Source organism: Rhinolophus hipposideros (genome assembly GCF_964194185.1).
Source record: "Rhinolophus hipposideros genome assembly, chromosome: 11".
NCBI lineage: Eukaryota > Metazoa > Chordata > Mammalia > Chiroptera > Rhinolophidae > Rhinolophus > Rhinolophus hipposideros.
The window spans coordinates 28,822,955-28,835,719 of record NC_138057.1 but is presented as its reverse complement, the minus strand read 5'-3'; the positions used below and the strand labels follow the sequence as shown (position 1 = coordinate 28,835,719).

Below are 12,765 nucleotides of genomic sequence, written 5' to 3'. Positions count from 1 at the left end.
ATATGAGATGCTGCCCTTTACTTCTTAGCAATAGCAATCACTGGAGATCAACCAAGGCACTCAGTCCCAGTGGTAAACTTAGCTTCACTTTATCCTAGCACCTAACAAGAAACAATCATAATTGACTGGCCTAAGCATACTATTTCCAAATTCTCTATGTCAGAGTCGTCTTTTCTGTCATCCTTAAACATAGCTGCTCAGTATAGTAGTGAAATTTATGTAAAAACATAGAGAAAATTTCAAACCAATTAATTTGCTAGTTGCTTTAAACCTAAAGCCTTCAGGCAGTAGACCAATTATTATAAAACAGAACAATGGGAGTATTAACAAAGAAATTATAAAATGTCATAATAATTGATACATAAAAATGAACATTTTATTCAAAAGTATCCCTCAGGTTACGTAAATCCTACATGGATTGCTTAAGTTATGGTCACTACTCTTTGTTTGAAAGATATGATTGTTCACAGATTTTAGAAACAATCTATTATACATAAAAATATCCTATAATTAAGAGTTTTACTAATAAAATAAAATTTCATAAGAATCCCTAAATTTTCCATTGGAGCTGTAACTAAATACCCTTATAACTGGTTTATTAGGAGCTCACATCTGTGAGATAAATGCAATCATTCTTCATAGTCACATAATATAAGGATTTTTTAAAAATAATAGTATACCAAACAAAACAAATTAATGAACTCAATGATTGGGATAAACCATGACTGGGAAATGCTTTTTGGCTAGTAGGTTGTAGTAACAAAAACTAGAGTTTTTTTCTTGAAGGGATCATAAATCTGGATTCTCCCACCTTGAACCCAAGTTCAGTAGGGATGTCTCAAGAAAATAAATGTGCTGATACGTAAATTATAAGACTTTCTTCCTCAACATCCAAGTCTCCATTGTTTAAAAAAGATCTGAAATTGTGAATGTAAATCGCAAAATAATTCTATAAACAATAAGATCTACAATTCTAAATAATTTTCTGTATGGTGACTAAAAAGTGATGAGCTAGTCTTTAAAAGAGACAATAATATTAATTTTTCTAGAATCCATATACTTTGGCTATAAATCCTCTATGTTTTTCTCCTCAATATAGGAACCTCATCTTACGAAGAATAGGAGTTCGATGCTTCAAAGACATTTCAGGCTTATTAAGACACAGTTATACATATTTCTCTGAAATGTATTTTCTTTATTTTGGGATTAAATTTCAGGGATTTACCCTGGGTTGTCTATATTCCTATAGAAGATGGTTCCATAGCAAGATGGTGGGCATGACCCCATTGAACACGTATCTCCATTCCTTATGCATAGCACTAAATTATCTTGATACAATACTATTCTAAAACAAACAGACAAACAAACAAACAAACAAACAAACAAATAAATAAATAAATAAAAGGAGAAAAAAGCCCAGACGGCCTTGTCTTGAAGGAATTTTGCCATCTGTAGCCCTGTTGCTTAAGGCAGTTCCAGGTGGCAGGATGTGAGTGAGGCAAATTGTATGACATTTAGACAAATTTGGCAGTGAGCATGGCACCCAGGAGGGTACTCAACATCACAGCTGTTCTTTGCTTTATGCCTTTACATAAAGGTGTGTTTCCAAAAAGTTGTGTGAGAAGTGATTCAGGAGGAGTAAATCAAATCACAGTTTAAATGTTCCACGGGAGAGTTCTATGTAAAAGGACGAGAGGAGAATTCTATTGTAATTATCTCTTAGTTTATTGGTTTTACAATGCTAGGTCCTCCTTCATGCTGGCTTTTCCTACTGTGGTCAACCAAAGTGACTCTGAAGAGCATTGAGAAGTTTTGTTCTTCAGAAAGGAGCAATCTGCTATTACCTAACCGTTTTGCTTTTCTTCATTCTCTTTCCTGTTCCCCATCTTTTGTGCAATTTGTCCTCTTTAGACTCCCCACAGCAAGAGATAAGGAGGAGAAAATGACAAATAATAAACAAACAAACAAGCAAGCAAGCAAGCAAAGTCATCACTTAGTTCAAGATGGCAGCTCTTCGAACAGAGTTTGCTGTTGGAAGAGGTAGAAGCTGTTGAGTGACTGATCTGCCCTCAGGGCCCTCATGGGACTGTTCCTTGAAACATAACCCCTAGTGGTTACCCTATCCTTAATGACTACACACTTTTATTTTTTAGCGTATCACTTTCTGACATTTTATTATATATTCATGTGATCACTTGTTAATTATCTAGTCTTGGTCAGAAAATAAATTTCAGAAGCGTAGAGTCTTACTGTTTTGTGGATTGGTGTATTCCCAGTAATGGAAATAGTGCCTGACACATAGCAGATGCTTGAAAAACATATTTGTTAAGTGGCTGACTGAATAATCCGGTCAAAATACATTCCTGATATTTTTCATCTGAAACATACATACATACATACATATGTGTGTATATATATGTATATATATGTATACATATATATATATACACACACATGTATATGTGTGTATATATATATATATATATATATATATATATATATATATATATATATATATATATATTTGACTAAAGCTATTACTATTGCCTGAAACATGTTCAAGGAACTTCTAAGCACAGATATGGTTACCTGCCCCTGTGGTGGACACCAGCTTGGGCTTGCTGCGAGCACCATCTCCTTTGGTGGTGTAGGCTGTGACGGTGAGGGAGTAGGAAGTTTCAGGCTGTAGCCCAGAAATGATCATGTCCTGAAATGACACAATAGAATGACACCAATTCAAAACATGCTATGAATGTCCTTGGGAAAATCAAAGCACCCATCTTCATTCTGCACATGCTTGAACATTCCCTTCAGCCATGCCAAGCACTGGAGGCTTCAAGCCTGGAGCTCATGCTATGGATGATCTGTTTTCATGCTGACACTGACGTGGGCTCTTCAGCCATCCTAAGAGGCAGCTCTAAGAAAAAGTAGTGAAAAGCACAAAACCTGGAGTGAGACCTCTTGAATCCTTAAATTTAAACCTGCCTCCCCTTATGTATTAGCTTGGTGATCCAGGGTATATTTGTTCACCTTCTGTGCCTCAGTTTCCCATGTGAAATTTGGAATAATAAGACCCCATTGGGCTACGGGAGGATTAAATGGGTTGTATCACATAAACACTCAGAACTATCCTGGCTCGTAGTGAGCAATCCGTAAACTAGGTGTTATTTATGCCAGCAGCTCTCCATACACATCCACTGTAGCCTGGCCCACAGACTGGCGATGCGGCTGATGCCAGTGCAGTCTGTTTTATCACCATGTCAATATTTTGCCAAATGGCTGATCTTTTGGAGCCATATATTCTGAGAGCCAGAGAAGTTTCTTAGGACTCAAATACCATGTCATTAGTTAATTGTGTGGGCTATAAACTCCAATTAATATACACTAAGGGGAATTTTCTGTTCATCCGGAGAATTTTCTGTTGATCTAAAACCAAAGAACAAGACTTATTCTACTACATCACGGGTTCAATTAATTCTATCTAGTAAATGTCACATATCACAAACTGTTTATCAACACTCTTAGTGTAGTCTTAGTAAGGGCCCAAATCTGTGATAGTTACTAAGATGAGATGATCATAGAACTAATCTTTTAAACTGGAGATGATGTGATTCTTTAGATACAGTACTGGCTATTAATTTGCTCTGGTAGTTTCTTTAGAGCTATACACACAGAGAGCAATAAACAACCCTCTCAAATTTTTGGCACAGCTATGGGTTCAAATTACATGTGGATAAATTTAAGAAAATATTCAATGCCATTGTTTTCCACATCTGAAGACAATGCAAGTGAGAGTTTAGTGAATGGGATAGATTGTGTAGAGGACAGTAGGAGTTTTCTGTGCAAGGCTGTAATGGGCACCAGAGAACTCAGCTGTTAAATCTGATCCCAAATAGGACAGTTTTTACAATGTGTTTTTCTCAAAACAGTAGGAATATCATCAGTGTGGAAATTCAAGAATCTCGGATACCATCTCAAAGAGCCATTGGGAATATTATTCTGCCAGATGAATGGACTAAATTTGGGAAAGAGATTTTACTTTCAGGACCTTGGAATGGTTTCACTAACATTACAGAGAACATAAAAACCAAGTGAACCACCTGAGAGTAGTATTTTAAATTTTGGTAGACCCTCGCTCCTCCAAAAATTATGATGGATACATGCTAAAATTATTGTTTCCAAGGTCTCCCTCTTATGCCACTGATTGCTGCTGGAATCAAGCAAGGCTAGGAGAACAAAGAAGGAAGGAGTGGTTCTTTCACCAAATCCTGTGGTAAGAAATATATATACCCAGAGCCTGGTACAAGTTTGTCATTTATAAAATTGGGGTTTACCACATTTTTCCTTCCTCTAGCACAGATTGCAACAGGATAACAGAAGTAATGCAATTTGAAATTGAACAAGTCTTTTGTGTGGCATAATCTCAGCTGGATACACCTCTGTCTGCCTGGATCATATCATCTCTTGGGTTACATTTTCTTTCTTTACGCTGTGAGTGTACTTTCTTGGTGGTTTCTGTACCCTCTGTGGGGTAGTGTGGCATTTACCATAGCCACAGAGTCTCATTCTCCTTATCTTCCCCTACCCCATCTCCACTCTACTTCGTGCCACTGCCTGTTACAAGCTGGCATTAGTGGATGTTCTGTCACAGTCACTGGTCTACTCCTAAAAACAAAACAGAACAAAGCAAAACAAAAACAAACTAACAAAAAACTGCATGCATTTACAAACCTTAAATTATTTTTTCTTTCTATATCCTAAATTCATCTCTAGCCCTGACTTCTCATCAGGTCTCCAGTGGCACATACATTGTAAATATCTGCTGGATATTTTCCCTTGACTGTCATGTGTTACCTCAAGTCGACTTAACTAAAGTTAAACGACATTCCCAGGAATAGACTCCCCTCTTTACTTCCATGTTTTCATGAATGGTAGAGTATCTTCAAAACTTATGATTCTTTGATCTCTTTTTTTCCTCAAATTCTTATGAAGTCAGCAAGTATTTTTTTTTGTCAATTCTTCCTTTAAAATATTGACCATAGCTATCCCTTTTTCATCTCTAATGCCTCAACTTGAATTTTTATGTCTTCATGACTATCTTCGTAAAAGAGCTCTTTTTATTTGTTTCCCTCTTGCTCTCTTTTTTGTTTCTAATTTATCCACTAAGCCATTGGTTTTTAAGCTGCAGGTACTGGCCCACTTAGTAGGTCATGAAATCAATGTAGTCACTCATGATCAGCATTGGAAAAAAAAGAAATAGAATATATTTGAATGCAAAATATTAAAGTTTACATGTATTTAAAGGTAAGGTATTATTTTGTAAAATATTTTAAACATATGCATGCATTGGTCATGACATATAAGGCATTTCTTACAATGAGTCATGATCGACGAAGCTAATAAAACACTATTATACTGTTGATTTTCAATATTATATTAAAGTTTATCTCTTAGCTATATTTAGCATTGACTTATCAACGTGAACCCTTTATTCCTGTCAACTTGGCAAGCTATCACCTGACTATATCACACTTGACTGCCTCAATGGCTGCTTCTGCTGTGCTCACCTTTAAAAAATATGTTCCCACTTCCAGCTCCCCAACACGAACACACACTTTTAGCTCTTCAATCCCTACTCATCCTTTAAATTCTTAACAAGTTTTCAGGACCTTTCTAACAAGCCTGGTCTCTTGTTTCTAAACTCATAGCTCTTACAGACATTGTCACTCATTTGCTAATTAATTACACATTGCTTGAGGTGATCATTTATGGTGAATTTTAGGGATTTTTTTTGAATTTCACATCCTTCCTAGACACTGTAAACACGTACAAAGCAGGTGCCACATCTTGCATCCCGCACAGTACCTTATATATGATAAACTCTCAGTAAATAACACAATCCATTCACTCAAGTCTTTTTTTTTAAACTCCTCCTTCAGGGAGATATTTTCTGACACTTGACATGACTCATTCATTTCTACTCAAATTTGTACAGGTACAACAATTTGTATGAGATTCTAGATAGAGGTCATTAGTGCCAGATCAATATCATGTTATCTACTGAATATGGAACCCTGGAGTAGGATTTATGAACAGCCTACAACAAAAAGCTTGACATCTCTGGCACAGACCAGAATGTAAGTGACACCTCCACTTAAAGCATGCCTCCTCTGACTGTCCCAAGACAGAGTTAGTAGCAGCCACTGAAACAACATGATATTTCTTATGCAATCGGTAGCACCATGCCAATTTCACAAAACAAAACAAATTAAAAAAAACAAAAACAAATTAAAAGTGTACCACAAAGCGAAGATAATTTAAAAAATAATTTGTTAGTTCATGCATCCAAACAAAGTGTGATGACATATCACAAATCAGTGAAAGGAGTAGCAGAATAAAAATAAGCATTTATAATCTGTGTTGACAAAGCAGCCATAAATTACTCACATGTTCAGTAGTATCATCAAATTCCCACTGATTGAGATTAAGGAAGTTGGGGAGAGGGGAAACAAAATAAAAAGAAATGAAGAGAAATTTGCAGCCTGATAAAGGCAATGGTGCCCTCCTTAGATTTAAAAAAATATATAATAAATAATAATAATAGAAAAAATAAGCAATTCAAGCAATGTGAACAACAAAATTCCAAAGACTATAATAAGTGTGTTATGCTGCCACCTTCATTTCCAATCGAAAGGTCAAAATTAAAAATGCTCTGTATTGTTATCACTAAAACCAGCTATTTTTTTACATGTGTGGTTCATTAGAATGAATCAGGAAGGCATAGCAAAAGCTAATGCAAACTATGTGACATTTATTTTGACTTCTTCCTTAAGTTACACAGTTAATTCAAGTCACTATGAAAATTAACATCTTTCATTGATACTGAAATCCTATAGCCCCAGTGAAGTCCTAAGACTTAATGAAATTTCGATGGATAGTCGAAGAGAATATAGATGGGGGGGAGGGGAAAGAAAGAAAAAGAGAGAAAAATACAAGGAAAACCAGCAAATTAATGAAGAAAAGCCAAAATAGAAGAGAAGGGGGGAGGGGAGTTTGAGTGGCATTTAAGGCAGTTTCTATTATATAATTCCACTAACTACCACATTCCCAGTGAAAACACCAACAGAACTACAGTTCTGTAATGTAAGGTTATCTAGGAATAAAAGAGGAACATCAAAGCATAATAGTCATATCAATTCCTTCTTCATAATTGCAGACTTACAAAATAAAACATAAGCATTGATGGTTTTATTAACTTTATACTATGAAAACTTTCTATTTTATGAGCAGTACAAAATAAATACTTGAAAAAGTCAGTCCGTGGCCATTTCCTAAAGTCTAAGGGACACTATGAATCTCCAACTAAATCTACAGAAGCGGTCTTCAAACTAACAGTACAATTGGATTCAAGTTCTATAAATTAGCCTCGAATCCAGAGACCTTTAGTTAGAATGTTTCAAAACTGAAGCAAAGGTAAGCATCTTTGTGAGTTCATTATATTAAGTCTTTGGGTAAATATTTTCCTTAAAGCCACGGGGATTTTTATTGCCCTCATATTTCCACAGAGACAAAGATGCAGAATTTGGCAACTTGGAACAACAGTTCTGAACTTGGTTCATAATCTTCTTCATTTTCATACAAAAGAAGGAATTTTCCATTGAAATAACTTTTAAATTTTCACAAATATCACCATGACCAGGAAGGAATTTGCTGGATAAACAAAGCACTTCCTTATTCATAATATCCCATCACTACTGGACCTTGCAAGCATAGGTAAGCCTGCATAGGTCCATGGGTCAAGTGTAATTCCCAGCAGGTCAGTTATTAATTGCAATCTTCCTCTCCCGTTTAGAAAAATATGTACAGATGTATTTATTATGGTACTACCTTTGAATCACTTCTAATTTATGGGGGAAAAAATAATGGCCTGTTTGAAACAACTGATTACCAAACCGAGTTGGGACTGTGTGATTAGAAACCACTGGCTTAAAATCAGTAGAATTTCTTACACACTCAAATATTCTTAATAGTTTTCATAACTGGGCTCAATATAAGGGAACCCATACAATTCCTGGGAAACTCTAATTTTTATGACCATTATCTTCATTTGCTGGGAAATGAAGCGATTCTTTTCATCAAATATATAACTTAATAAAGAAATACTAAATAAAATACTATCTGCATAGCTTTCCTTGACTAAGGATGTCTATTCTTCAACAGAAGAAGTTGTATGTTTAAAAATTAGGTCAACTTAATTTCAACCAGTATTAGCACAGCTGAAAGTAGACACTATAGCAAAATCGCTTCTTAGAATTATTCCCTTTAGTTTGATTAAATCATTATTACTTTTTTTTAAAGTTAGAAAGGCAAACTCAGATATAGCTATAGAAAACTGAATATCTTTATTTTAAGAAAACTGTTACATGTTATTAATCGGATGTGTCATTCCACTACAATTCATTACCTCACTTAAGGTTAACTCTAATCGAGAAGGTAAATCCATATCATGTATTTTAAAAACAAGAATTTTTGTACAGGATTTTAAAAATTAAAAATAAATAAATAAATAAAATGGGGCCCATCAGAAGGCACAGACTTAAAAAAAAAAAAGCATCATATAAAAACATAGGTATATAATTCCAGAGGCTTACCTGTGCATCAGCCAGCATGACATCTTTCAGCATGGGCTGGCCCTTGGGCTCACCGTTTTCCATCCTCACGTAATGCACCTGGTATCCTCTTATCTGGCCATGCTGTTTATTGGGCACAGGTGAGCGCCATGAGACTTTAACAGATGTTGAGTTGACAGCCTCTACCTCGACTTTGCGAGGAGGACCACTAGGAACTGGAACAACATCATTGGATAAAAGAAAATTATAGGCACTTGTCCCACCCAGTCAGAGCATTTTCTTTACTTAGGTTTAAAAAAAAAGAAAAAAGAAAAAAGAAAAAAAAATGGGCAGACCCACTATGTTTCCTTTGTGGAATACAAACATTTTCAACCAATGAAAATGCTCAACCAATCTGCTCTACCTTTTAAGAAAAGATCAAAAAACATGACCGATGCCAAAAAAAAGTATGGAAGAAAAAAACAGTATCAGAGAAATAGAAAAACATATAAAAAATGTACAAAAGCCAAGGAAGATGCTTTGAGGTTCAAAGCATTAAAGCACAAAGAGATACAGCATTGAAATAATAACAAAAACTGGTTGTTGATTGTTGTGTGTTTTTGAAAGGTTGCTTTTTAGCAGGAAAAAAAAAAAGATCCTTGATTACATAGATTTTCTTCTTTTTTTCTTATATCAAAGGTATTCCATACAACAAATGCCAAAAATTAAATGTCGAGCATCAGTGCCTCTGAAATATGCAAGAAAAAAAGGCAACAAGAAGGCAGTTTTAAAAAAGTTAACTTTAAAATGTAAAAGACTTCAAAAAAACCAGGAAAAATGCAGAAGACTTTAGATGGAGGTACAGAGGAAGAGCCTGGATTGCAAGGTCATAGGAGCAAACTGTTCTTTTAAAGGGAAGCAAATTACTGTGTTGAGATTTCAAGGAAAAAAAAAAGGCCCAGACTGTAGCAAAGATAGGTCAAAAACTACTGATCATAAAGCGATGCTGGGTAAAACAGATGAGAAAAATGGATTACTGTTAGCCTATCAAAAGACATCAGACCAAGATTGTGTCAGAAGGAAGCAAACTGACGTAGCAGAGGCAACATACCATCTTCATCGGTTCGAGTCAACACGGATAAGCTCTCGGGGCCAGGGCCGACATCTGTGTGGGCTGTCACAGTGATCCTGTACTCAGTCCATTTTTCCAGCTGTTCCAAAAGGTATTTCGTAGTGTCCGAAGGAATTCCCAAAATCTCGTGCGGTTTGTCATCTTCTCCATCCACTGCGGCATACTTGATGGAGTATTCAGTAATAATGCCATTCTGTTTTTCCACGGGTGGAGGTTGCCAACTTACCAAAATACTAGTGGAACTTGGGCTGGTGCAACTAATGTCTTGAGGAGGAGCTGATGGCTCTTATTTTGGTAGTGAGTTAAAGGAGGGTTTGAGTGAAAGGACAGGAGTGGTTGGAAAAAAAAGAAATGATAAAACAAAAGAAAAGGCAAAAATAAATAAACGAACATTGAGGGCAACAGAATGAAAATAAGGCTTTGAAACTTAAAATATGTTTTTAAAGATAAATTATATACCTTGGCTTAGTAATATGAATAAACCAAAAAATGAATAAATGACCAAAAATAAATGTTAAATAATGAATGGGGGAAATATGTGAAAATGAAAGCTTGAGATAACAGAGCCTCCAGTAAAATCACCTACCTGCAATTTAAATGCTTCTTCTAAACCAATCCCTCCGTATTCCCCAAGCCCTAATATACAGACTATTCAACTTCAAAAAAGCTGCAAATAGTGCAAGATTTATTACATGAGCATCTTGATGATGCTTCATAAACGCCGTTTCCAGCTTTCACTTCTACGTTCTAGAATGAGGGTGATTTATATGAAGTATTCATTTGTGAAAGCATTCTTAAGTGTGAAAAAACTGAAAAAAACTGTTAAATGCCCTTTCACCACTTCCATTTTTTTAAAGGAAAGAAATAAAAGCCCAACAAACATAAAAGTGTTCCCTCTATCTGCAAAACTGAGTGTGCTTGACCAGTTTTAATGGAAAATATTAACCTAACATTGATCGTAGACCATAAACAGTGAGCATGCAAAATCGATAAAGGATGAAAATGCATAGTCCAAGATTTACCTACCCGAGAGTAATGTCAGGCTTGTTGATTCTGACTGTAACTTGTACTTACCCTACATCGGCTTTCAGCTTTTTAAAAAATTATAACTCTTCTTGAGACACCATTGCTAGTGAAGAATTAGATTCCACCAGCAAATTTTGGTAAAATCAATAATAATCATCTATCCCTTACAAAATGTCAATAACATAGCCATTAAAAAGAACTGTTAAAAAAATCAAACACCTGAGAACCATCTGGAAAAGATATGACTTATTTTTCATTTTGTACATAATTCCTTTCATTTTCAACATAATTACTCATATAAAGTAGGGTTTAAAAAATAGTTAAAAGGTAAACTTCCTTATTGCCCATTCTAAAATAAACTGGTCACCTTCTGAATAATTATTTTTCATCAAATTAACCAAACACATCATTATTTGAAAAAATTGAAAAGCAATAAAGAGCAATGCAGGTGCTATCATAAATTATTTTTAAAGTTATTTTTATGTTCCTAAAAAAAACAAAAGAAAAAGAAGCAAACAAGTGGAATAAGACACATAAATACATATATATTTTTAAGGCAATATATATGACCTAATGAGTAAATAACTTCTAATGTTTTATATTTGAATATATAGTTTGAGTATTTCCTTAGACTTTGTGGGTCTTAAGATTATGTAGTGTCAGGTATATTAGATTGTTTAGAGGATTATCAGTCTTTTTTAAGTTACATGTCTTGTGCTCTTCATTACAGTCAATCAAAATGAAAAGCTCCCTGTACTGACAAAAAGAAAATTCTCATAAGATAGCCTTGTAAATTTGGAATAAGGTTTGTAAAATCACTAGAGTACTATTTTTATTGGTTCTTACTATGGGTTCTTATATTTCAAATAATAAAGCTATTTTAAATGCATCATCATTATTCATAATAGATTGACTTATTCACGTAACAGCAAGGGTTCATTTGTAATTCTCTTTAAAAAGCTGATTTGGTTTCCACTACATTGCTACTTTCAAACCTTCTATTTTGTGAGTATATTAAACACCATTGGAAACTTTTACTTTAATAAATAAAGAGAAGAGAAGCTTTTGGTGTGGCTACAAAAATCCATTCTGTCTCCATGTAAGTACATATATATGCATGCATGCAAAAAAGTCAAGTTTGTAAACCATGCAAAATATAATATTGAAGCATGTAACATTTCTTTTAATTAAATAAATGTCTGATTTTAAGGATTATTTTCTATAATATTACTTATTAGTCTGCCTGGAATTCGAAACAGACATATAAAATTACATAAATTTACATGCTTCAGATTTGAAAAGAAAGAAAATTTTACAGGAATAAACTATAATCACTAATGGATTAAGCAACAGGATCCGGATATTTTTTATGTCAATAAATGTGTTTTAAGAAAAATGAAGAATATAAATTTTAATATCAAAAGCCTGAAAGATGAAAACTTTCTATAGAAGAATAAAATGATGGAAGACTTGCTCTTGCTTATATGAAAGGGAATTCATCTTTTAAACATATATGTTTTATGTTTGCTGATAGGTCTAAAAATTTGGTCAATAAAGCACCCACTTTACAAAATTCAATGCATTTGTATTATACATATCTATTTCATGTCACTTTTAAAATATCAAAAAAATCTAAGGAAATGACTCTACAAAACTATTCAATTCAAGGTAAATGGTTGTTTAATAAACTAATTGTAAAAACTAATTAATAAAGAGCAAACAATATTGTAAGCCACCAAACTTTCCATCAAAAACAATCTCTCATATAATACTTTATGAAAAACAATCTTAACAAACTTGCCTGGACCCAATGAACCCCCATTGAGATAAACACAACTATTCTTTAGGGTAACAGTTCTAAAAAGAAATTGAACCTGAAAAAACAAAATAAAATGTAGGATTGTAAATGTATTTGTGATTGTTCCATTGTTCCTAACTCTGTCTCAATACAGATTTGCTGTGAATGTACAAAATTTTCACATGTACTACTTCCAGAGT

The 12,765-nt window shown here is 34.2% G+C and overlaps 1 protein-coding gene across 37 annotated transcripts in view; it reads right to left on the bottom strand.

Annotated features, from left to right (window-relative positions):
- Positions 1–12,765, bottom strand: part of PTPRD (protein tyrosine phosphatase receptor type D) — a 2,053,994-nt gene that overhangs the window by 159,437 nt on the left and 1,881,792 nt on the right. For 21 of the 37 annotated variants that reach the window (XM_081066962.1, XM_081066971.1, XM_081066973.1 and 18 more), the window contains 4 exons: positions 9,721–10,026; positions 8,652–8,845; positions 6,448–6,474; positions 2,590–2,707 (listed from right to left, as the gene is read on the bottom strand). The exons of 9 other annotated variants lie outside the window; for them this stretch is intronic. In XM_081066962.1, the coding sequence (XP_080923088.1) occupies positions 2,590–2,707; positions 6,448–6,474; positions 8,652–8,845; positions 9,721–10,026 (645 nt within the window). The remainder of the gene's footprint in view (positions 1–2,589; positions 2,708–6,447; positions 6,475–8,651; positions 8,846–9,720; positions 10,027–12,765) is intronic. 7 more of the 37 variants (XM_081066947.1, XM_081066955.1, XM_081066950.1 and 4 more) reach the window with 2 other exon arrangements.